This window comes from Boleophthalmus pectinirostris, unplaced genomic scaffold (assembly GCF_026225935.1).
Source record: "Boleophthalmus pectinirostris isolate CB_2022bp ecotype Guang Dong unplaced genomic scaffold, ASM2622593v1 HiC_scaffold_15, whole genome shotgun sequence".
NCBI classification, from domain to species: Eukaryota; Metazoa; Chordata; class Actinopteri; order Gobiiformes; family Gobiidae; genus Boleophthalmus; species Boleophthalmus pectinirostris.
The window spans coordinates 3,236,027-3,262,415 of NW_026571070.1; the positions used below are offsets into that span (position 1 = coordinate 3,236,027).

Sequence of the window (26,389 nt, forward strand, 5' to 3'; positions counted from 1 at the left end):
AACAAATCATTATCTGTTTTTTTAATTCATTTTAATTTTGGAAACAAATAATGAAGAAAATATTAGTTTTTTTCATTTTCTTATTTTTGCTTTTATTTTGAAAATCGAACGAACAAATGACACACTGATTCACTCTTCCCTCCTCCTCAATGTAAACCTCAATTCAGAATGATTATTTAAGGAGAATATTTTAAATTCCAAACTATTCAAAACTAAAAACATCATGTAAACGTGGCCAGTGGAGCTTTAATATTTTTTACGTAACTTTGGAAACTATTTTTATTCACGTCTTATGGTTTTCATTTAGATTCGACTGGACTTATCTGTAATACATGAATTAAAAAAAACATTTCTCTGAGTCTCGGTTTTAGTGTTTACAGCGTTTCATATAATCCCTCCATGTGTTCAGATTTAATTAATAGTTCTGTTATTTAAAGCCAGACGATCTTATTAAAAAACTTTATTAATTAACAAGTTCTGCTTAAAGACGGAGCATTATGGAATCAGGTTTTATAACTCTGTCCGCTCATCAAAAAAACACGTCTGGAGAGGTTTTAGAGTCGTCCGCGCGTGTTTGAGTAATCTAGCGATCTCTCCCGGACCCTGGTCAAGATTCCTCACGAGGCTCCGCCCACACGCCTAAAGATAAATATACAAAAACAAAAAAACGTGAAACGAAACTGTACTACGAGTTCATAAAACCTGATGCGATCGTTTTGTGATAGCGCTCTGAAGGGGGAGTGACTTAGCGTGAAGAGCAAAGGGAAAGAAGACTCAAAAACAAAAAAAACAAAAAAAAGGTAAAATATGTTGTTTTCGGTAAATATGGCATTTTAAAAAAATGTTTTTTATTTATAATTTGTCACATCCACAATAAGACAGACTTAACTAAACACGCATACAAAAAAAATAAAAAAATAAATAAAATAAACAATAATAATAATAATAATAATAATAATAATAATAATAATAATAAGGATAAATAAATAAAATAAATCAATAAATCAATAAGAGTATGTTGTTCTTATAAGAACAAATATGGCATTTTTAAAAGAATAAAATATAAAGCGGTGATACAGACAGAAGTTTTACAGACTTTCTTCAGAACGTTCTCGCTGCTCTGAGCTGTTTTTATCTCCACAAACTCACAGAGGAGAGTATCGCAGCAGGACTCGTCTCTGTCTCACAGCTGAATAGATATTTCTGCCGCTGGACTTATTTTCTCCACTAAAGCGTCAACTCTGATGACGTCATTGCCTTTGTACAGCAGCGCTGGGACAAACACGGTCGCAAAACACACGTGTGCAATAAAAAAAAAAAAACATTTCCACAAAGCCTATCCACTTTTCTATGTTGAAAAAGGTATTAAAATGATTATTCAAGGGACAAAAATGTGCGATTCGTTTGCGATTTATCTTGAGTTAAAGGTTGTATAGAGGATTTTCCAAGGAAGGAGAAATCCAGCGACTGTTTGTCCTTTTTCAAATGTTGCGCATGTGTGAAACCACCTCCCCTCCCCTACAGCTCCTACGTAGAAACACCTCCTCCCTCCTCCTCCTTACGCCACAAACAGGTTTGTTTTACAGCCGCGCTGCACATGACTTGTAAACAACTAACTACAGTGTTGGTTAGTCAAGACGGAGAAGTGAGGAGCGGGGGAGGGGGTGCGCGGACATTTCGTGCGCGGAAAAGAAGTGAGGAGCAGGGAGAAGAACGGAGCAGAGAGAGGAGAGGAGAGAGGAGAGGGGAGCGGTGCGCGGAGATTCCATGAGGAGCAGGGAGAAGAGCGGAACGGGCAGAGGGGGGCGGAGATTCCGTGCGAATGAACTAGCTAACTACAACACGCAGCAGCAAGTGGACTCTTTCTTTGCCTTGAAAATGACGTTTTCAGACATAGGATATCGCATTCGTGTCCTGAAAAAACGTTTGTGTAGCTCATGGAAATAAAGCACGTTTTCATAATAAGCAGAAGTTTCCTGTCCAGGAGTAATTTGTGGACCAGTGGTTCAGTCTTTAGACCCTTCGTCTGCTTCAGTCGCGCCATCGCTGGAATGAATCTTCAAGAATCACCTTAGTTTGGCTTCGCTGCTTTTCCCCTTGTCTTCTTCTTTCAGCGACCTCAAAAACGGACTTTCTTTTGCGGCGAACTGCTCCTGGATTCTTGTCGCCATCGCAACAAACTTTGTGCGAACTGCGAGGAAGATATAGGTCAAAAAAAGCCGCTAAGAACTGTTGCGTTGGTGGAGTAAACAGCGTCTGTGCGTCTTGCGTCTGTGGACTGCGTGACAGTCGTACGTAAACCACGTACCGGCGGCGCAGGCAAGTCAGTTACACTAGAAACGTAGGGAGTTTGATTGACAGCCTGTCAGCTCACAGATAACGAGGCAGTGTCGTTATCTATTGGCAAATGTTTAGCCCCACCACGTCCAGAGTTGATGAATTTTTTATTCTCTTTTTTTTTGGTCATCATAATTACAAGGCTCCTGCATCTATAATCTATCACTGACAATTTGAAACAAAAAAAAAACAAAAAAAATCCTCCATACAACCTTTAACTATGACATTCATGAGATTAATCACGATTAAATTTTTTTAATCGATTGACGGCACTAGTTTGTTTGTTTTGTGATTTTAATTTATTTAATATTCTGTAAAACTTTTTGAATTACGAATTGCGCTGTACAAATAAACTCGCCATGTATTGTTATTGTTTTGTCTGGAATGTTCCACAGTACGGCATTAAGCATAAACCTTTCTATCGTCACGGAGACCAGAACCAGACAGAGTTACAGGTCAGATCTGCGGCGAGGCGACCCCGATCACAGTCAGAATGTTGTTTTTCGAGGTATTTTTGAGCCGTAAAACCTGCACCTGTAATTGAATAAACTTAAAGCCGAGCAGAGAAACGAGCAGGTGACCGGAAAAGCTCCACAGTGCATCTTTAAACAGTTGATTTAATGTATTTAGTCTTAATATAAATAAGATGATCCTGTTTTCTATGAGGAGACTTTAACTTCACAGTGGACGCTCTAATACCGTATAAAGACGCTCTTTTAAGCCACTCCGGGCAGTCGGGTCTCTCATTTGCATAATCGTGGATATAATTACTGCTAAAACTTATATTTATAAAGTTTCCTTAATTAAATAAACAACATAACCAACTTCTTAGCACATTAACATTTCCTCTAAGCTACACAAAGCGTTTTTATGTTCGTATTTAGAGTTTTTAAACGGTCGTCAGGTCTGTTTGCAGCTCTTATTAAAGCCGCACTGTGGAACATCTGCTGGTCTCCATGGAGATGTTACTGAATCATTCGTTCATTATTTTTTTTCAAAATAAAACCAAAAATAAGAAAACGGATAAACAATTTTTTTTTTTTCATTATTTGTCTCCAAAACGAAAATGGAGGGAAAAAAAAGAAAGAAAAGGATTTTTTTTTTTTTTTTTTTTTTTTTCGATTTTGTGTTTAAATGAAAAATGGAAAAAACGGATAACAGACTAAACCAGGACTAAACCAGGACTAAAACAGGACTAAACCAGGACTAAAACAGGTCTAAACCAGGACTGAGTGTCGGGACGGGCCCGGAGGTGCTCCCATGTAGACTGTCGGGTGATTAGGACTGAGACCAGTTAAATCTTGGTTTAGTCCTGGTTTAGACTTGGTTTAGTCCTGGTTTAGTCCTGGTTCAGTCCTGGTTCAGTCCTGGTTTAGTCCTGTTTTAGTCCTGGTTCAGTCCTGGTTTAGACCTGGATTAGACCTGTTTTAGTCCTGGTTTAGACCTGGTTTAGTCCTGGTTTAGTCCTGGTTTAGTCCTGGTTTATTTCTTGTTTAGTCCTGGTTTAGTCCTGGTTTAGTCCTGGTTTAGTCCTGGTTCAGTCCTGGTTCAGTCCTGGTTTAGTCCTGGTTTAGTTTAGTCCTGGTTTAGTCCTGGTTTAGTCCTGGTTTAGTCCTGGTTTAGTCCTGGTTCAGTCCTGGTTTAGTCCTGGTTCAGTCCTGGTTTAGTCCTGGTTCAGTCCTGGTGTAGTCCTGGTTTAGTCCTGGTGTAGTCCTGGTTTAGTCCTGGTTCAGTCCTGGTGTAGTCCTGGTTCAGTCCTGGTTTTAGTCCTGGTTCAGTCCTGGTGTAGTCCTGGTTTAGTCCTGGTGGTTTAGTCCTGGTTTAGTCCTGGTTTAGTCCTGGTTTAGTCCTGGTTTAGTCCTGGTTTAGTCCTGGTTTAGTCCTGGTTTAGTCCTGGTTTAGTCCTGGTTTAGTACCTGGTTGAGTCCTGGTTTAGTCCTGGTTTAGTCCTGGTTTAGTCCTGGTTTAGTCCTGGTTTAGTCCTGGTTTAGTCCTGGTTTAGTCCTGGTTTAGTCCTGGTTTAGTCCTGGTTTAGTCCTGGTTTAGTCCTGGTTTAGTCCTGGTTTAGTCCTGGTTTAGTCCTGGTTTAGTCCTGGTTTAGTCCTGGTTTAGTCCTGGTTTAGTCTAGTCCTGGTTTAGTCCTGGTTTAGTCCTGGTTTAGTCCTGGTTTAGTCCTGGTTTAGTCCTGGTTTAGTCCTGGTTTAGTCCTGGTTTAGTCCTGGTTTAGTCCTGGTTTCCTGGTTTAGTCTGGTTTAGTCTGGTTTAGTCCTGGTTTAGTCTGGTTTAGTCTGGTTTAGTCCTGGTTTAGTCCTGGTTTAGTCCTGGTTTAGTCCTGGTTTAGTAGTCCTGGTTTTAGTCCTGGTTTAGTCCTGGTTTAGTCCTGGTTTAGTCCTGGTTTAGTCCTGGTTTAGTAGTAGTCCTGGTTTAGTCCTGGTTTAGTCCTGGTTTAGTCCTGGTTTAGTCCTGGTTTAGTCCTGGTTTAGTCCTGGTTTAGTCCTGGTTTAGTCCTGGTTTAGTCCTGGTTTAGTCCTGGTTTAGTCCTGGTTTAGTCCTGGCCTAGTACCTGGTTTAGTCCTGGTTTAGTCCTGGTTTAGTCCTGGTTTAGTCCTGGTTTAGTCCTGGTTTAGTCCTGGTTTTAGTCCTGGTTTAGTCCTGGTTTAGTACCTGGTTTAGTCCTGGTTTAGTCCTGGTTTAGTACCTGGTTTAGTCCTGGTTTAGTCCTGGTTTAGTCCTGGTTTAGTCCTGGTTTAGTCCTGGTTTAGTCCTGGTTTAGTCCTGGTTTAGTCCTGGTTTAGTCCTGGTTTAGTAGTAGTCCTGGTTTAGTCCTGGTTTAGTCCTGGTTTAGTCCTGGTTTAGTAGTCCTGGTTTAGTCCTGGTTTAGTCCTGGTTTAGTACCTGTCCTGGTTTAGTCCTGGTTTAGTCCTGGTTTAGTCCTGGTTTAGTCCTGGTTTAGTCCTGGTTTAGTCCTGGTTTAGTACCTGGTTTAGTCCTGGTTTAGTCCTGGTTTAGTACCTGGTTTAGTCCTGGTTTAGTCCTGGTTTAGTACCTGGTTTAGTCCTGGTTTAGTCCTGGTTTAGTCCTGGTTTAGTACCTGGTTTAGTCCTGGTTTAGTCCTGGTTTAGTACCTGGTTTAGTCCTGGTTTAGTCCTGGTTTAGTCCTGGTTTAGTCCTGGTTTAGTCCTGGTTTAGTCCTGGTTTAGTCCTGGTTTAGTCCTGGTTTAGTCCAGTCCTGGTTTAGTCCTGGTTTAGTCCTGGTTTAGTCCTGGTTTAGTCCTGGTTTAGTCCTGGTTTAGTCCTGGTTCCCTGGTTTAGTCCTGGTTTAGTCCTGGTTTAGTCCTGGTTTAGTCCTGGTTTAGTCCTGGTTTAGTCCTGGTTTAGTCCTGGTTTAGTCCTGGTTTAGTCCTGTTTAGTCCTGGTTTAGTCCTGGTTTAGTCCTGGTTTAGTCCTGGTTTAGTCCTGGTTTAGTACCTGGTTTAGTCCTGGTTTAGTACCTGGTTTAGTCCTGGTTTAGTCCTGGTTTAGTAGTCCTGGTTTAGTCCTGGTTTAGTAGTCCTGGTTTAGTCTGGTTTAGTCCTGGTTTAGTACCTGGTTTAGTCCTGGTTTAGTCCTGGTTTAGTCCTGGTTTAGTACCTGGTTTAGTCCTGGTTTAGTCCTGGTTTAGTCCTGGTTTAGTCCTGGTTTAGTCCTGGTTTAGTCCTGGTTTAGTCCTGGTTTAGTCCTGGTTTAGTCCTGGTTTAGTCCTGGTTTAGTACCTGGTTTAGTCCTGGTTTAGTCCTGGTTTAGTCCTGGTTTAGTCCTGGTTTAGTCCTGGTTTAGTCCTGGTTTTAGTACCTGGTTTAGTCCTGGTTTAGTCCTGGTTTAGTCCTGGTTCCTGGTTTAGTACCTGGTTTAGTCCTGGTTTAGTTCTGGTTTAGTACCTGGTTTAGTCCTGGTTTAGTCCTGGTTTAGTCCTGGTTTAGTCCTGGTTTAGTCCTGGTTTAGTCCTGGTTTAGTCCTGGTTTAGTCCTGGTTTAGTCCTGGTTTAGTCCTGGTTTAGTCCTGGTTTAGTAGTCCTGGTTTAGTCCTGGTTTAGTCCCTGGTTTAGTCCTGGTTTAGTCCTGGTTTAGTCCTGGTTTAGTCCTGGTTTAGTCCTGGTTTAGTCCTGGTTTAGTCCTGGTTTAGTCCTGGTTTAGTCCTGGTTTAGTCCTGGTTTAGTCCTGGTTTAGTCCTGGTTTAGTAGTCCTGGTTTAGTCCTGGTTTAGTCCTGGTTTAGTCCTGGTTTAGTCCTGGTTTAGTCCTGGTTTAGTCCTGGTTTAGTCCTGGTTTAGTCCTGGTTTAGTCCTGGTTAGTCCTGGTTTAGTCCTGGTTTAGTCCTGGTTTAGTCCTGGTTTAGTCCTGGTTTAGTCCTGGTTTAGTCCTGGTTTAGTCCTGGTTTAGTTCCTGGTTTAGTCCTGGTTTAGTACCTGGTTTAGTCCTGGTTTAGTCCTGGTTTAGTCCTGGTTTAGTCCTGGTTTAGTACCTGGTTTAGTCCTGGTTTAGTCCTGGTTTAGTCCTGGTTTAGTCCTGGTTTAGTCCTGGTTTAGTCCTGGTTTAGTCCCTGGTTTAGTACCTGGTTTAGTCCTGGTTTAGTACCTGGTTTAGTCCTGGTTTAGTAGTACCTGGTTTAGTCCTGGTTTAGTCCTGGTTTAGTCCTGGTTTAGTCCTGGTTTAGTCCTGGTTTAGTCCTGGTTTAGTACCTGGTTTAGTCCTGGTTTAGTCCTGTTTTAGTCCTGGTTTAGTCCTGGTTTAGTCCTGGTTTAGTCCTGGTTTAGTCCTGGTTTAGTCCTGGTTTAGTACCTGGTTTAGTAGTCCTGGTTTAGTCCTGGTTTAGTCCTGGTTTAGTCCTGGTTTAGTACCTGGTTTAGTCCTGGTTTAGTCCTGGTTTAGTCCTGGTTTAGTCCTGGTTTAGTCCTGGTTTTAGTCCTGGTTTAGTCCTGGTTTAGTCCTGGTTTAGTCCTGGTTTAGTCCTGGTTTAGTCCTGGTTTAGTCCTGGTTTAGTCCTGGTTTAGTCCTGGTTTAGTCCTGGTTTAGTCCTGGTTTAGTCCTGGTTTAGTCCTGGTTTAGTCCTGGTTTAGTCCTGGTTTAGTCCTGGTTTAGTCCTGGTTTAGTACCTGGTTAGCTTTGGCGTTCTCGCACACAAACGTCTCGTAGTTGGCGGCGAACGTGGGCGGGTTGTCGTTGACGTCGAGGATTCGGATGTAGACGGGAACGCGGCTCATCAGGCGAGGGTTGTCTGGGAAACGGACGGAGAGAAAGAGAAAGAAAGAGAAGAGGGAGGAGAGGAAAGTGAAAGTTAGAGGTAAAAAGGAGAAGAAGGAAAGAAAAGAGAGAAAGAGAGAGAGTTTGTGTTAGTTAACCAGGACTAAACCAGGACTAAACCAGGACTAAACCAGAACCAAACCAGGACTAAACCAGGACTAAACCAGGACTAAACCAGGACTAAACCAGGACTAAACCAGGACTAAACCAGGACTAAACCAGGACTCAACCAGGACTAAACCAGAACTAAAACAGGTCTAAACCAGGACTAAACCAGGACTAAACCAGTACTAAACCAGGTCTAAACCAGGACTAAACCAGGACTCCACCAGGACTAAACCAGGACTAAAACAAGTCTAATCCAGGTCTAAACCAGGACTAAAACAGGACTAAACCAGGTCTAAACCAGGACTAAAACAAGTCTAATCCAGGTCTAAACCAGGTCTAAACCAGGACTCCACCAGGACTAAACCAGGACTAAAACAAGTCTAATCCAGGTCTAAACCAGGACTAAACCAGGACTCCACCAGGACTAAACCAGGACTAAACCAGGACTAAAACAAGTCTAATCCAGGTCTAAACCAGGACTAAACCAGGACTCCACCAGGACTAAACCAGGACTAAACCAGGACTAAAACAAGTCTAATCCAGGTCTAAACCAGGTCTAAACCAGGTCTAAACAAGGTCTAAACCAGGTCTAAACAAAGACTAAACCAGGACTAAACCAGGACTAAACAAGGACTAAACCAGGTCTAAACCAGGACTAAACCAGGACTAAACAAGGACTAAAACAGGTCTAAACCAGGACTAAAACAGGTCTAAACAAGGTCTAAACCAGGTCTAAAACAGGTCTAAACAAGGTCTAAACCAGGTCTAAAACAGGACTAAGCAAACACTAAACCAGGACTAAACCAGGACTAAACAAGGACTAAACAAGGACTAAACAAGGTCTAAACCAGGTCTAAACCAGGACTAACCAGATCTAAACCAGGACTTTAACAGGACTATTCCAAGTCTAATCTAGGTCTTAAACCACGTCTAAACCAGATCTAAGCCAGGTCTAAACCAGGTCTAAACCAGGACTATTCCAAGTCTAATCTGGGGCTAAATTAGATCTAAACCCCGTGAGTCCTGATGTAAACACATGACTCACCTCCTCACGTCACATTTATTAGAGTATTTTCATTATTATTATTATTATCATTAGTTTTATTATTTTTATGAGTCATAATTAACTCGACGTCTCAGTAAAAGCTTTTGTAATTGGATGAAAATTTAAATTAGATCAGCGTTTGTCAAACTGTGGTCCTCGAGCTCCAGGTGGACTTCAGGTCTGCAGAGTCGTTTGACTCATTTACGGCTCATTTTGTCAATTTCTTTTTTAGAACTACAGTGGAAGTGATGTAGTCCACTTTTAGACCTGGTTTAGTCCTCGATTAGACCTGGAATAGTTCTGTTTTAGACCTGGTTTAGACCCGGTGTAGACTTCGCTAAAACAAGTCTACACCGGGTCTAAACCAGGTCTAAACCAGGTCTAAACCAGGTCTAAAACAGGTCTAAAACAGGTCTAAAACAGGTCTAAACCAGGTCTAAAACAGGTCTAAAACCAGGTCTAAACCAGGTCTAAACCAAGACTGAATCAGGTCTAGAAGAGGACTATTCCGGAACTATTCCAGGTCTAAACCAGGTCTAAAAATGGTCTAAACCAGGTCTATAAACGGATTACTCCAAGTCTAGTCCAGGGCTAAACCAAGACTGAATCAGGTCTAGAACATGACTATTCTGGAACTATTCCAGGTCTAAACCAGGTCTAAACCAGGTCTAGTCCAGGTCTAAACCCTGTCTAAACCAGGTCTAAAACAGGTCTAAAACAGGTCTAAAACAGGATTACTCCAAGTCTAGTCCAGGTCTAAACCAGGTCTAAACCAAGACTGAATCAGGTCTTGAACAGGGCTATTCCGGAACTATTCCAGGTCTAAACGAGGTCTAAACCAGGTCTAGTCCAGGTCTAAACCCGGTCTAAACCAGGTCTAGTCCAGGTCTAGTCCAGGTCTAAACCAGGTCTAGTCCAGGTCTAAACCCGGTCTAAACCAGGTCTTTTACAGTGTATCTCTTGAGCAGTATTTGATCTGTGTTTACGTTGGTGACTCACTGAACTCCGTGGCGATGACGGTGATGTTGTGCCAGGCGTTCTCCTCTCGGTCCAGTTCTCTCAGGGTGAAGATGGAGCCGTTTCCCGCGTGAATGTTGAAGACTCGGTCCATGTCGGTGCGTCGGTCGATGGAATATCTGAAAAACACCAGACAAACACCAGACAAACACCAGCTCAGACGGGAATTAAACATCCTGTAGTACAAAAAACTGACTCTCGTGAGCTTTTATATTTGTATTTGTTTATTAAAGGGACAATGGAAATTAAAAGACAAGAGACAAACATTAGTATAGATCACAGGTGTCAAACATACGGCCCGGGGGCCAGACCCGGCCCTCCAAGACCTTTAATCTGGCCCTCAGCTGACTTTCTACTAAAATATTGTGATTATATTTTCTATTAAAATCTTGTTAATTTTCTGTGGTGTTTATCACAGCAGTGTCTCCAGCGTCTCTGTACGTGGCCCCTCCCACCAGAGCAGCACAATGAAGACTTGTCTCTTTCCAAACGCTCTTAAAGGACGATCGTTTTGACTGTTGACCGTGACACCCTCATCAGAAAAATGTCCAACATGAGAAAAGTGGAGCCGAGTGCAGGATTTTACAACAAAAATGGACTTATTCCTGTTTACAAACAAGTTCATGTTAAAACTTTGTGTTGAAATTGTATTTTTCTTAAAGTTTCAGGTTGTTCATAATATTATAATATTTTGTAAAAGAAAGAGTTCATCAATTAAAAAAGATTTCTGTAATAGATTTGTGTTTCTCTGCACAAATATTTGAACTTATTGTTATTTTTGGGGTTTATATGACATGAGTTTTCTGATCCGGACACTTTGGGATCAAAGTCGGTTGGATACGGCCCCCGGACCAAAATGAGTTTGACCCTGTTTCCCCGGGACAGTCCTAGTTTTGAGTCATGAGTCCCCTGTCCCAGCAGATTTATCCAAAAACCAATGATTTGTCCAAGTTTTACACATTTGTTTAGGTAAAATATAGAAAATCTGCTTTAAGACGACCAAAACACAAAGAAAATGTGACTAGACTGACTCACATTAGTGTCAAGCGCGCAACAATTTTCATTAATTACGCACTCGTTTTACAGTTTTTTCCTACCAAACCAAACCAAACCAGGGATGTCCCAGTTTTTTTTATTTTGAAAATCTCATCACCCTACATTAGTATGAAACTGTACAGGTCAGATTTATAGTCTCACTACTTACCCACGCACAGCATTAACGTCTATTTACAGATCAAATATGATGATGATTATTATTTTGTTTATTTTATGAGACAGGGACAGTGCACAATAAACATTAACCGGGGTCCGAGATTGGCAATTCCAGGGTTTTAAAGACATTTTAATCATCAAAACTGTGAAAATGTCAAATGTGTCGTTTTGTTGGAAGAATTTGGTCAGGTTCTTTAAAACACCAGTCCAGGAAAGACACTACACCAACTCATCAAACTGTTGGAGGCGACGCGGTGAACTGGAGGCAAATCATTGCCATATATTTTGGAACGTGTCCTCATATTGTTCTGTTTTGGAGAGAAATTCACAAATCATTAGTAACTGTGTTCTGTATTGACCGTTTCGACTTGAAACAATGTACTTGGGTTTCCTGATGGGTGAAAATGTGACTTATAAAGCTAAATACCTGTTCCAGATTTTGAGTGCGGCTGCTAAGAAAACTATAACCAGGAAATGGCTTAATCCACAAATACCAACACTGGATGAAAGGTTTGGGATTGTTTATAATATTTTTAAGATGGAGAGAATTACTTTTAGCATGAGACTACAACAAGACAAATTTGAAAGCAAATGGAAACGGTGGATTGATTATATAAATACTGTGAAATCGGACTTTGTTTGACCCATTACTTTGTTTTTCTTGTAAGTGGCTGTAAAAATTATTGTTCATTATTATTATATATATGTATATATTTTTCTTTTAATTAATACATCCTTTGTGGACATCAAGGCACCCGCGGGTTGTATTGTATTTGTCTGTTCATACAACATTAAAAAAGAAAAATAAAGAATAAAAAAAAAAAGAAAATGTCAAATGTGTCATATAAACGAGTTTCCTTCCACTAAATGAACAAAACTGTAGCTGGAACTAAATAATTTAGTAAAATAAACCAAAAAGTACTCTTGGCGATATATCGACACAACAGCCCACGATGTCGATACTGTATCATCACCAGTGTTGGGAGAAATGTGTTATAAAAGTCATGAATTATTGTCATGTGTTGTTTTTTGCTGTAACGTAGTAATAAAAACAGTAATATTTTACTGTGTACAAATGTCAGTAACGCCACAAAACATGTCACAATCGTTTTTCTTCATACAAATTCGGTAAAATCACCACGATGTCAGCAGCAGTGAAATGCCATTGTTACTGTTCTGAGTGTCGGGACGAACCCGGCAGTGCGCCCACGGTCGCCCGACGGTCGACGTGGGTCTAAACCAGATCTATAACAGGACTAAACCTGGTCTACAACAGGACTGTTCCGCTTCTAAACAAGGTCTAAGCCGGGGACAAAGGACCGACAGGACTCCACGCTCACCGGGGCCAATCACAGCCGACGCCCGATCGAAACTCTGCTCCACGGGCTCAGGTTCTCTCAGGGACGGCCTTAGATTCCAAGTCCAAGATTAGTCCTGGTATGATCCTGGTTTAGTCCTGGTTCTGTCCTGGTTCAGTCCTCGGTTCAGTCCTGGTTTAGACCTGGTTCAGTCCTGGTTTAGACCTGGTTTAGACCTGGTTCATCCTGGTTCAGTTCTGGTTTAGTTCTGGTTTAGTCCTCGGTTCAGTCCTGGTTCAGTCCTCGGTTCAGTCCTGGTTTTAGTCCTGGTTCAGTCCTGGTTTAGACCTGGTTCAGTCCTGTTTTAGACCTGGTTTAGACCTGGTTTAGACCTGGTTCAGTCCTGGTTCAGTCCTGGTTCAGTCCTCGGTTCAGTCCTGGTTTTAATCCTGGTTCAGTCCTGGTTTAGACCTGGTTTAGTCCTGGTTTAGTCCTGGTTTAGACCTGGTTTAGACTGGTTTAGACCTGGTTTACCTGTTCAGTTCTGGTTAGTCTGGTTTAGTCCTGGTTTAGACCTGGTTTAGTCCTGGTTTAGACCTGGTTCAGTCTGGTTTAGTTCTGGTTCTGGTTTAGTCCTGGTTCAGTCTGGTTTAGTCCTGGTTAGTCAGTCCTGGTTTAGTCAGTCCTGGTTTAGTCCTTTGGTTCAGTCCTGGTTTATCCTGGTTCATCCTGGTTTAGACCTGGTTCAGTCCTGGTTTGTTCAGTCCTGGTTTAGTCCTGGTTTAGTCCTGGTTTAGTCCTGGTTTAACCTGGTTTAGACCTGGTTTAGACCTGGTTCAGTCTGGTTCAGTTCTGGTTTAGTTCTGGTTTACTCCTAGTTTAGACCTGGTTCAGTCCTGGTTTAGTCCTTGGTTATATCGATATTTCAACATTTTTACACACTCATATTAATAATACATGTTTTTCAAGATATTTTTGAGCAATTAAAACATCTATATTTGAATAAATGCAAGATAAAGAAGCTAAATTTCTCACTATGGAACAAAACAACATCAACAACAACATCTCCATGGAGACCAACAGGCGACAGAAAATCCACCAGAAAAGTGCCACGTCGCCTCTTTAAGCCTGTAAACACTCCGCTCACCCTCCGCGCCGACTTCTCCGGGAGTCATTCGGAGTAGCTCAGGTGTGGAGTGAGTAAAACGCCTCATCGTCCCTGCCTACGCTCCAGGGGGCGCTGTAATGGCGGCGGGCGCTCGCGACAATCATCACAAACTCCCACGGAACCGCCAGCTAACGGCTAATTTAAGCTAACGGCTAATCTGCGCGTCGCGTTTGGGAGCGGAGCGTTTTTAGCCCCGAGGTGCCGCGACGGAGGAGCTAATGATCCGGAGACTCTGCAGAGACGCCCAAGCAACCAGAGCTAAAAATACGACGACGCGCGACAGCAGGTGAAGTGAAGAAGAGGCATTTTCACACTTTAAAAAGAACAACAACAGCAGCAGCAGCAGCAGCAGCACTCTTTATAATGAAAAGCTGCACTGTGGAACTTTTCTGCTGGAGGCTCCGTCAAATACAAATGTTTTTCTGCATGGAGATGTTACGGCTTTATCTGGAAAGTTCCACAGTATGGCATTAAACCAGGGGTGTCCAACCTTTTTCCTTTGGTGTGCTACATTTACAAAACAAAAATGCGAGAGATACTCATTAAAAAACAAACAACAAAAAAAAACAGATGATTATGAGAAACTTAGGAGACTTTGGGTACAGTTAGACATTTATGAAACATAAACCACAGTGGGTCAGTCTGTATGAAATCAACCGTTTTCAAGGAATCTCCCCCTCAGATTTGGCTGAAAAAAATTCAAAAAAATTCTAAAATCACCAAATAAAAGAATCTAAAATTTTGGTTCAACCCCTTGAGTCGTTCCTGAGTTCTGGTCCGTTGAAATTTTGGGGCCATACTCACTTTTTCAGAAGCCTTAAATTTATATGTTTGAGAGACCATAACTTCATAAAAAATAGAGCGCGGAAGCTGAAAAGCAAATAGTGTTTAAGTCTATTAAACATAACTTAATCTTTCTAGCAGGTGGAAAAGTCCCTAAGCTCCACCAAAAACGATCCATGAGAGCTCATTTTGAAAAATTCTGTTTGGAATGAAGGAAGTTAATAGTAGATGTTTTTATTACTTCATACTAAACAGAATATGACAAAGTTTCTCTGGTAAAAATTTTATCAACATTTAACTGTGCCCACATGAAGAACCGAGGCTCCAAAAAAGGGGCCAAAAAGATCACATTTGATCTGTGACCATATCTGGGACTCTACACCGTCCACATGAAAGCTCAGAAAAGTGTGAGATTGTTGTCAGAAATAGTCATTCTCTCAAATATTCAGGTTCAACAATTAGTTTGTAAATATCTGCTTGGAGTAAATAGATCTTGGACCTCAAATATTGAAAAATAAATTGAGCGGCAACCAAATGTGAGATTTTGGGGGCCCACAGCGCCCCCCTTAATAAAGATACACCATATTTGACAACAGATTTAGAATCTATGACCAAGAATCTACAATAATACAAAATTTCAGCTTCCTCGCTCTATTTTTGATGAAGTTATGGTCTCTCAAACATGCTTATAAATTAAGGTTTTGGAAAAAGTGAGTATGGCCCCAAAATTTCCACTGGCCATAACTCAACGACTCAAGGGATTGAGCTAAAATTTGAGATTTTTCATTTGGGTGATTTTTGATTTTTTTACAAAATTTTTCACCCAAATCAGAGACAGCTCATAGGGGAGGGTGGCTGACTTCATATGGATTGACTCCGGTGCATTTATTAATGCAAAAAGTTGGGTTTCAGAATTATACATTTACAATAGTAATAGGCATGTAATTAATCAAATTTTTGTTCTTCAAAAAAAAAAAAAAAAAAAAAGTAAAAAAAAGTATTTCCCTCTTTTCCCTTTATTTATTTTATTATCATTATCATTATTATTATTATTATTATTATTATTATTATTATTTATTATTTATTGATAAAAATAAAAAAAAATTCCACTGGAGACAATGGAGGAGGGTAATGGAGAATTTAAAAAAAAATTGTCACATTATACACATTATATTTCTTCTAATTGTTTTTCTCTGCTTTATGTGCAAAAAAAATAATAAAATTATTCATCAGCACAATGTTATAATTTTGAAATCCTTTGACGAGTGACTTTGAAGGGGGTGGTGAGCTACTGGAACCTCCCGAGCTACAGGTTGGAGATCCCTGTATTAATTAAACCTTTCTATCTTCATGGAAACCAAACCAAGACCAAGTTACAGGTCAGATCTGTGAAAAAGCGATCTCGCTCACAGTCAGAATGTCTGTTTTTCTACGTGTTTTTGAGCTATAAAACCACTTGTGATTGAATAAACATAAAGTAGAACTGTAGAAAGTTACACAGTGCAGCTTTAACTCATAATGAACAAATAGTTTATAAGAGTCAGGTTTAGTAATTACGTCATAAAACTCTTAACTCCGTAAATAAGCCGTGACTAAACTATTCTTAATTAATTTGCTCATTAAGCAGTAAATCTTTGTTAATCTTTTATTAAGGCAAAATAAAAAGAATGTATTAAACTGTAAAGTGATTTGATTTTTTTTTAATTTCAAGTTATTGATCTAGAACAATACCATTTGTATTTTTGCTCTTCTTTATTATATTATTGTGATGTGTGAGCTCCTGTGACCAAATAATTTCCCTTGTGGATCAATAAAGTTTGTCTAAGTCTGAACAATAAAACAAACATGAACACACTTTGAATGTATCACAATTATAAAAAATAAAATGTCTTTAAACTGAAGTCTAGACGGGCGGTGTGGAGTTATTACTATTTACTACAAAAGACGTCATACATGCAGTGTTGGGAAGGTTACTTTTAAAATGTAATCCCCTACAGATTACAGATTACACACCCCAAAATGTAGTTTGTAACGTAATCCATTAAATTACTTAAAGTGAGTAACGTAATCTGATTACTTTGGATTACTTGATATTGTCATGTTTTTTTAAATGACATGAATGTAGCAACACATCCTGAAAATTGTTGTTGTCTTCAAATTGTCTGAGCCCAAGTCTCCATGAATAAACAACTGTTTTTACTGTAGAGAAACAAAGACCAGGACATCTGAATATAAGAGGTTTTGTCTGTTAAAAGACAGAAACAAGATAAGCTTTTCCTTCACCAGATTAAAAAATATTATTGATAGAGAAATTATTTTTTATATGAGATCACCTTAAATTATGTCAACCTACTGTTAGGTGTCATGTTGTTTAGACCTGGTTTAGTCCTGGTTTAGTCCTGATTTTAGACCTGGTCTAGACCAGGTCTATACCAGGTCTTTAGTTCTGGTTTAGTCGTGGTTTAGTCCTATTTTAAACCTGGTTCAGTCCTGCTTTAGTCCTGGTTTAGTCCTGCTTTAGTCCTGGGTTAGTCCTGGTTTAGTCCTGGTGTTAGTTCTGGTTTAGAGGTTCACAGGAGGAAGCGCGGTTTACGCGAGAAAACACGTTCCACACGCGGCGCACGAGACGTCGGTGTCCGCACTGTAACTACGGAAGGAGACGTGGTCCACGGGTTCTCAGGTTGATGACAATGATGAAGGTGTGTGTTTGTGTGTGTTTGTGTTTGTGTGTGTGTGTGTCCCCTCATGTGGCAGGTCACTATATGACAGTAGTGCAGATATTATGAGTCTATGCAGGTTGTTTTCACCAGTGCCAGTAGCTCCAGTTTCACATTTAAGTTGTAAGCGATTTTATTTGTTTATATATATATATATATATATATATATATATATATATATATATATATATATATATATATATATATATATATATATATATATATATATCTCACATCGGGAGAAGAATTTCCAAGACACAAATGCGTTTTTACCAATGCACTGCTGCTTCCACTGTGTGACTGACACCACCAACTTTAACATGACGTTTACATCGCTCTTATTGCGCGCGTTCTGTTTGAGTTTCCGGCAATGAGTGGAATTACCGAAATAAAAAAATAAATAAATGGGATGTAGCACAAAATGTGAAAACAGGAAAATACCGCCTTGTAATCCACTTATTTCAGCAAAGTAACTGTAATCCAATTATCACTCATTGAAACAGTAACTGTAACTGAATACAGTTACTCATAATTTGTACTCTGATTATGTAACGGCGGTACATGTAATCTGTTACTCCCCAACACTGCATACATGTGATACCACGACAAACAGCTGCAGCACGACTGATAATAATAACTGATAATAATAACTAAAGTGTAAAGTGTAGACGCTCCGAAGGCCTATTCATACTTCATAAGAACATAAAAACTTTGTTCTTGTTCAACTCAACTCACCCTCATGTTTGCATTAACTCTGTAACCGTACAATAACCATGAGTTCTTTCAGCAGAGGAAGATTGGGATGTTCATTATTTTAACAGACCCATGTTCCTCACCGGTGTAAGAAGCTCTGAGGTTTAATCCCACAATCCACTGCAGATCAAACCCAGTGTTTCCAAACACTATTGTACAAGTGACACTGCAGCAGATTAGTGATAAAAATCTTCTGCACAAATAAACTTTACATGACTAAACTTTACAACAGGGGTGTCCAAACTTTCTTCATCAAGGGCCACATATGTAAACACAGACGAAGCAGAGGCCGATCGAGGCCGTGGACTGATGCTCAGTACAGGGAATAACTGAAATATGTGCATGTTTAATACGTTAGAATGAGCCATCAGTCTTTATTCATGCTAAAATCCTTAAAATCAAACACTAAATATTAAATATTCGCTTTATCAAGGTAGATTTTCAAAAAACTTGCAGTAAAATGTTCCTTTTTAATTGTTGTAAGGTAATTCACCTGCAAGACTTAGGGCTTAGGACATTTACAACATATAAACAAAACGACTCTAGAGCCACATCAGCCCGTTTGATATTATCATGTGTTTAAAGCAGTTTTGACACATTTGTTTACGTTTTACAGAAACAAAACTTAAAACCACATGACTCATTTGCATAAATCAGGGGTGTTCACACTTTTTCATCATGTGAGCTACCTTACAAAATGACCAAGTCAAAATGATCTACCTGATACAAAACCAAACAAACTGCACTGAAACACTCTGTGCCCCTTTTTTGGACCCTCCCCCACAGTTTGAGAACCTCTTCTTTAAGAGAACTTCCTCTGGCACTTTACACAAAACTGTGAAAAAAGTGAAGGAAGATTTTTAAACCTGTTTTTTAAAGTTCCAAACTGGAGTTTCATTCTTTTCTGGTTTTGCAGTGATATTTACCAGCCTCTGCACGTTTACCAAACCAAACGCACATCGTGACAAACACAGATGCATTTGTCACTTTTGTTAGACAAACTTCAGCCAAATGTGGCAGTAGGTCTGTTCTGTAGATCCGCTCTATGCTGTAGACCTGCTTTGTGCCAACACTGGAACACAAATTTAGACTGGTTTTTGCTTCACGTTTGGTCTTGCTCTTCTAATCAGCCGCACTGTGGGAGGGGCTTGTGTTGGCTGTACGCAGGAAGGAGCGAGAGCGTGAAAAGGCGAGGGGCGGCGTGCTGACGTGAGGCAGGTGGACAGGTAGGATGTTTAGGAAGTTGAACCTGCCCTGTGATGCACGCTGGTACACGAGGGCACACGCTGTCGCAGACGAGCCGTGCATAGGGAGCGTGTGTGTTTGTGATGCGCCGTAGAGTCTCCGCGGGTTTCAAATGAGCGCACAGGCTGAACTGAGACGCCCCACACGCTCCTGCACCCGCTACAAGTTTATTACCAACAGCAGCGGCCGGAATGAAATATGATCACACTTGTTGAGTGTCAGACCTCGAGTGAGAGACAAGACCGAGTCCAAACGCGAGTCCGAGACGAGACACGACGATCTACCCACACGACCTTGGCCATCGACTGGTAGATTCACGATCGACGTATTGAGCACCACTGGCATCAACTATAAGCGCTGATAAAAACAACTCGCTCTTGTGCACTGATGCGGTTCAGCTTCTGTCAGACTAAAGGACACGACTCAGTGGAATATGAGGATGTGCTCCTGATGATGAGTCTGTAAATGGTGGAAAAGTTTCGTGGTGCGAGAAGCTTTTTTTAGTACCAATATACAGATTTATATTGGAACCAGCTGTCCTTTTTTGAGACGAGTTCTGTGTTCTGAAGGCTGGTTGTGGACGCTGCCGTGTTGAATCGATATAGACTTTAAAACTTAGTTAGTTTTTACCTCTGTCGACTTTTAACCCTCTCCAGGCAGGCGTTGCAGATTTGCAACAGCTAAATTCCAAGTACCTACTTACTCCACATCCATATTTTATGAGCTTTTTTTTTTTACTCAGGAGCCTTTTCTCCCATCCATGCTGATAAACGTGGGCGATGCAGACTGTGCAAGAACAACTACATGCAAACGGCCAGAAGTGCAAAATACTTTTTTTGTTCACAAAGGATAAAAAAGTCAGGATTGTGTATTACTACCCCATATTGTAATTTTCCCCAAATATCCGATTTTTCCTGATACTAAAAACTAATTTTCAGAGAGGGTTAAAAACTCCATCCAGAGTATTTTACAGGATAACTGCACATGCTTTTAACACTTTCATATTTTTAATCAGCTATTGTTTCACTGTCCCACGTCTCTATTTACTGTTTCATGTTTTGGTTGATGTGCGAGTGTTTTCTGTTTTATTTATTCTGTCTCTTGTCTCGGGTCGTTATTGTAAATGAGGTGTTAGTTGTTACAATATCGAATAAAGATCTCTCGATATATTTTAAGTACTGAGATATCGCCCACGACCTCCTTATTTACTGAGACGTGACTTCTGTGACTGCGATGCCGAACTTTTGCACCGGGTACGGACTGAACTAGGACTGATCCAGGTCCGAGACCAGAGCGGGACCAGAGCGGGACCAGACCGGGACCAGAGCGGGACCAGAGCCAGAGCAGGACTGGGGCGGACTCCAAGCTTTGACTCTGAGCCTCCGCGGGGTCCAAGCCTCAGCTTCGAGCTCCGGCCCACTGTGGGCTCTGAGCCTCCGGTCTGGTACTGGTCCGGTCCCAGTCTCAGTAGCGCTCTGGTCCCGGTCTGGTCCCGGACCTGGTCCATTTGAACCAAAAGCTCTTAGTTCGGTTCGTTTTCGTTGGTGTGAAAGCGTCAGTTTGATGCTTTGCTCCACCTTGGAACCAGCCGTGGTTCTTGAGCAGAGGACTGGAGCAGCTCGTCCGGACCTGTAGTCCACAGAACATTCTCACTTTCCCCGCACGGAACCAGCGCGGAGACGATGACACGGAACCACTCGGACCACTGGTCTCGGTCTCAGTCCCGCTCTGATCCCGCTCTGGTCCCGGTCTGGTCTCGGACCTGCATCAGTCCTGGTTCAGTCCGGCATCTCAGTCACAGAAGTCACGTAAACGGGAAACGGCCGTTATCCGTTTTTTCCATTCTTCGTTTAAACACAAAATCGAAAACTGAAAAAACGAATCATTATCTGTTTTTTCATTTTGGTTTTGGAGACAAATAATGAAGAAAACTGTTGTTTTTTCGTTTTCTTATTTTTGGTTTTATATTGAAAAACGAATGAACGAACGACACACGGATTAGACAGGCTAACCACTCTGCCACGGTGAGCTCATATGGGATTGGTCTCACGTAGCCGGAGCGTCTCTTTCCTCTTTTTCCCCCCCGCGGCCTCGCTCCTCTCCATCATCGCGGACAGCAGAGGAGTCCGGGCTTCTCTGGGACAAATATAGACACTTGGATGTGGAGGTGTGTGGACTTAAAGGAGGGACGGGGGAGGACGAGTGGGCCCGGAGTGTCCGATCGAGAGCCGGCGCGTCCCCCCCTCTGGCCCTCGGCAGCCGGGCTCCTCCATCCATCACCTGGACGTCCTGAGAGGAGGAGGAGGAGGAGAGAGGAGGAGGAGGAGGAGGAGGAGGAGAGAGGAGGAGGAGGAGGAGGAGGAGGAGGAGGAGGAGGAGGAGGAGAGGAGGAAGAGGAGGAGGAGAGGAGGAGGAGGAAGAGGAGGAAGAGGAGGGTACAGTCGAGTCTGAGAGGGACGATGTGAAAACAAAGACTTCAGCTCGATGTACTGCTCGAGTTTTCTTTGGATCAGTTTATTTTTCCCACCGCCAGTGTTGGGAAGGTGACTTTTAAAATGTAATCCCCTACAGATTACAGATTACACACACCAAAATGTAGTTTGTAACATAATCCACTAAATTACTTAAAGTGAGTAATGTAATCTGAATACTTTGGATTACTTGATATTGTCATGTTTTTTAAAACTACATGAATGTAACAACCACATCCTGAAAATTCATGTTTGTTCTTTTCAAATTGTCTGTTGAGCCCAAGTCTCCATGAACAGACTTTTGTTTTACTGTAGAGAAGAAAAGACCAGAATCTGAACATCAGATGTTTTATCTGCTAAAAGAAAGAAGAAAAAAAAACAAAAAAACAAAACAGACTTTACTTAACCAGATTAAAAATATTATTGATAGAGAAATGAGTTTTATATGAGACACTGCTGCCAGGTTTAGTCCTGCTTTAGTTCTGGTTTAGTCCTGATTTAGACCGGGTTTAGTCCTGGTTTAGTCCTGATTTTAATCCTGAGTTTAGTCCTGGTTTTAGTCCTGGTTTTAGTCCTGGTTTTAGTCCTGGTTTTAGTCCTGGTTTTAGTCCTGGTTTAGTCCTGATTTCGACCGAGTTTAGTCCTGGTTTAGTCCCACTGTAGTCCGACAGAAACTGAACCACATCAGCGCACAATAATGATCTGTTTTTTTTTGAGTGCTCAGTTTATGCAAATGAGTCATGTGGTTTTACATTTTGTTTCAGTAAAATGTAAACAAATGTGCTCAGGGCTGCGGTCTTCGCTGCATCAGAGGACGCTGACGATGACGTCACGATCTCGGATCGTTTGTCCACACGACAACGTAACGCCGGCGTTTTCAGAGTTCTCCACTCTGGAACCTGTTCTCAAAAAACTCAGTTTTTGCCCACCCAAAATGCTCCCACCCCACGTACAGTCTCCTGGTTTTGACAAACGCAAATCTGGTCACACTGACCTGTATTCACCTGAGTCATGTCCTTTAATCTGACAGAAGTTGAACCACATCAGCGACACAAGAGCTGTTTTTTCTTCACTTAGTTTATGCAAATGAGTCATGTGGTTTTAAGTTTTGTTTCTGTGAGATTTGCACAAATCTGCATTAAACACATTATAAAGTCAAACAGCTGATGTGGCTCTAGAGTCGTTACGTTTATATGTCGTAAAGTTGAATTTATTTATGCAGATTAGTGCAGATAATAATAATAATAATGATGATNTGGCATCAACTATAAGCGCTGATAAAAACTGCTCGCTCTTGTGCACTGATGCGGTTCAGCTTCTGTCAGACTAAAGGACACGACTCAGTTGAATATGAGGATGTGCTCCTGATGATGAGTCTGTAAATGGTGGAAAAGTTTTCGTGGTGCGAGAAGCTTTTTTTTAGTACCAATATACAGATTTATATTGGAACCAGCTGTCCTTTTTTGAGACGAGTTCTGTGTTCTGAAGGCTGGTTGTGGACGCTGCCGTGTTGAATCGATATAGACTTTAAAACTTAGTTAGTTTTTACCTCTGTCGACTTTTAACCCTCTCCAGGCAGGCGTTGCAGATTTGCAACAGCTAAATTCCAAGTACCTACTTACTCCACATCCATATTTTATTAGCTTTTTTTTTTTACTCAGGAGCCTTTTCTCCCATCCATGCTGATAAACGTGGACGATGCAGACTGTGCAAGAACAACTACATGCAAACGACCTGCCAGAAGTGCAAAATACTTTTTTTGTTCACAAAGGATAAAAAAGTCAGGACTGTATATTACTACCCCATATTGTAATTTTCCCCAAATATCAGATTTTTCCTGATACTAAAAACTAATTTTCAGAGAGGGTTAAAAACTCCATCCAGAGTATTTTACAGGCTAACTGCACATGCTTTTAACACTTTCATATTTTTAATCAGCTATTGTTTCACTGTCCCACGTCTCTATTCACTGTTTCATGTTTTGGTTGATGTGCGAGTGTTTTCTGTTTTATTTATTCTGTCTCTTGTCTCGGGTCGTTATTGTAAATGAGGTGTTAGTTGTTACAATATCGAATAAAGATCTCTCGATATATTTTAAGTACTGAGATATCGCCCACGACCTCCTTATTTACTGAGACGTGACTTCTGTGACTGCGATGCCGAACTTTTGCACCGGGTACGGACTGAACTAGGACTGATCCAGGTCCGAGACCAGACCGGGACCAGAGCGGGACCAGAGCGGGACCAGAGCGGGACCAGAGCAGGACTGGGGCGGACTCCAAGCTTTGACTCTGAGCCTCCGCAGGGTCCAAGCCTCAGCTTCGAGCTCCGGCCCACCGTGGGCTCTGAGCCTCCGGTCTGGTCCCGGTCTGGTCCCAGTCTCAGTAGCGCTCTGGTCCCTCTCTGGTCCCGGTCTGGTCCCGGTCTGGTCCCGGACCTGGTCCATTTGAACCAAAAGCTCTTAGTTCGGTTCGTTTTCGTTGGTGTGAAAGCGTCTGCTCAGAACCAGCCGTGGTTCTTGAGCAGCCCGTCCGGACCTGTAGTCCACAGAACATTCTCACTTTCCCCGCACGGAACCAGCGCGGAGACGATGACACGGAACCACTCGGACCACTGGTCTTGGTCTCAGTTCCACTCTGATCCCGCTCTGGTTCTGGTCTGGTCTCGGACCTGGATCAGTCCTGGTTCAGTCCGTACACGATGCAAAAGTTCGGCATCACAGTCACGGAAGTCACGTAAACGGGAAACGGCCGTTATCCGTTTTTTCCATTCTTCGTTTAAACACAAAATCGAAAACTGAAAAAACGAATCATTATCTGTTTTTTCATTTTGGTTTTGGAGACAAATAATGAAGAAAACTGTTGTTTTTTCGTTTTCTTATTTTTGGTTTTATATTGAAAAACGAATGAACGAACGACACACGGATTAGACAGGCTAACCACTCTGCCACGGTGAGCTCATATGGGATTGGTCTCACGTAGCCGGAGCGTCTCTTTCCTCTTTTTCCCCCCCGCGGCCTCGCTCCTCTCCATCATCGCGGACAGCAGAGGAGTCCGGGCTTCTCTGGGACAAATATAGACACTTGGATGTGGAGGTGTGTGGACTTAAAGGAGGGACGGGGGAGGACGAGTGGGCCCGGAGTGTCCGATCGAGAGCCGGCGCGTCCCCCCCTCTGGCCCTCGGCAGCCGGGCTCCTCCATCCATCACCTGGACGTCCTGAGAGGAGGAGGAGGAGGAGGAGGAGGAGGAGGAGGAGGAGGAGGAGGAGGAGGAGGAGGAAGAGGAGGACGAGGAGGAAGAGGAGGGTACAGTCGAGTCTGAGAGGGACGATGTGAAAACAAAGACTTCAGCTCGATGTACTGCTCGAGTTTTCTTTGGACCAGTTTACAGATTACAGATTACACGCCCCAAAATGTAGTTTGTAACGTAATCCACTAAATTACTTAAAGTGAGTAACGTAATCTGAATACTTTGGATTACTTGATATTGTCATGTTTTTTAAAACTACATGAATGTAACAACCACATCCTGAAAATTCATGTTTGTTCTTTTCAAATTGTCTGTTGAGCCCAAGTCTCCATGAACAGACTTTTGTTTTACTGTAGAGAAGAAAAGACCAGAATCTGAACATCAGATGTTTTATCTGCTAAAAGAAAGAAGAAAAAAAACAAAAAAACAAAACAGACTTTACTTAACCAGATTAAAAATATTATTGATAGAGAAATGAGTTTTATATGAGACACTGCTGCCAGGTTTAGTCCTGCTTTAGTTCTGGTTTTAGTCCTGGTTTAGTCCTGATTTAGACCAGGTTTAGTCCTGGTTTTAGTCCTGGTTTTAGTCCTAGTTTAGTCCTGATTTAGACCTGGTTTAGTCCTGGTTCAGTCCTGGTTTAGTCCTGGTTTAGTCCCACTGTAGTCCGACAGAAACTGAACCACATCAGCGCACAATAATGATCTGTTTTTTTTTGAGTGCTCAGTTTATGCAAATGAGTCATGTGGTTTTACGTTTTGTTTCTGTAACATGTAAACAAATGTGCTCAAAGTTGTGTGGACAGGGAAAACTTACGGACACAGAAACGACGTGTCTGGACGCAGGTCGTTTCTGATCCGGTGATACGTGGATTTGTTTCAGTATAAATATAGTCTTTGTTATTGATCCGTGCGTATTCTGCGGTGTGTGTTGTTAGCATTAGTGTTAACAGTGTGTCTCGGTTGCTGAGCGACAGGAGCGGCTCCGTTACACCTGTCACATTTTGGTCTTTCTGTCTGTGGAGGCCAGTTCCAGGGCTGCGGTCTTCGCCGCATCAGAGGACGATGACGCTGACGATGACGTCACGATCTCGTCATCGTTTTACAAAAGCTGGGGATTGTTTGTCCACACGACAACGTAACGCCGGCGTTAGTTCTCCACTCTGGAACCTGTTCTCAAAAAAATCAGCTTTTGCCCACCCAAAATGCTCCCTCCCCCCATACAGTGTCCTGGTTTTGACAAACGCAAATCTGGTCACACTGACCTGTATTCACCTGAGTCATGTCCTTTAATCTGACACAAGTTGAACCACATCAGCGACACAAGAGCTGTTTTTTCTTCACTTAGTTTATGCAAATGAGTCATGTGGTTTTAAGTTTTGTTTCTGTGAAAGTTGCACAAATCTGCATTAAACACATTATAAAGTCAAACGGGCTGATGTGGCTCTTGAGTCGTTACAGTTTATTTGTCGTAAAGTTGAATTTATTTATGCAGATTAGTGCAGATAATAATAATAATGATGATCATTTTAATATAAAAACGTTCATGATTAATCGATAATCGATTGTTAATTCTCCCGACGATCGAGGAAGAAAATTTAATCGAATGCCCGTCCCTAGTGTAGGTACATTTTATATTTTTATGTATTATGTATGTATTTATGTATGTATGTATGTATATGTATATATATGTATGTGTGTTTATATATT

The 26,389-nt window shown here is 41.6% G+C and overlaps 1 protein-coding gene across 1 annotated transcript in view; it reads right to left on the reverse strand.

The window, feature by feature from the left end:
• Positions 1-7,448: 7,448 nt before the first annotated feature.
• Positions 7,449-26,389, reverse strand: part of LOC110165159 (cadherin-6-like) — an 81,624-nt gene continuing 62,683 nt past the window's right edge. Inside the window, exons 7-8 of the mRNA XM_055151234.1 lie at positions 9,767-9,903; positions 7,449-7,588 (exon numbers count right to left, since the gene is read on the reverse strand). Of these exons, the coding sequence (XP_055007209.1) occupies positions 7,449-7,588; positions 9,767-9,903 (277 nt within the window). The remainder of the gene's footprint in view (positions 7,589-9,766; positions 9,904-26,389) is intronic.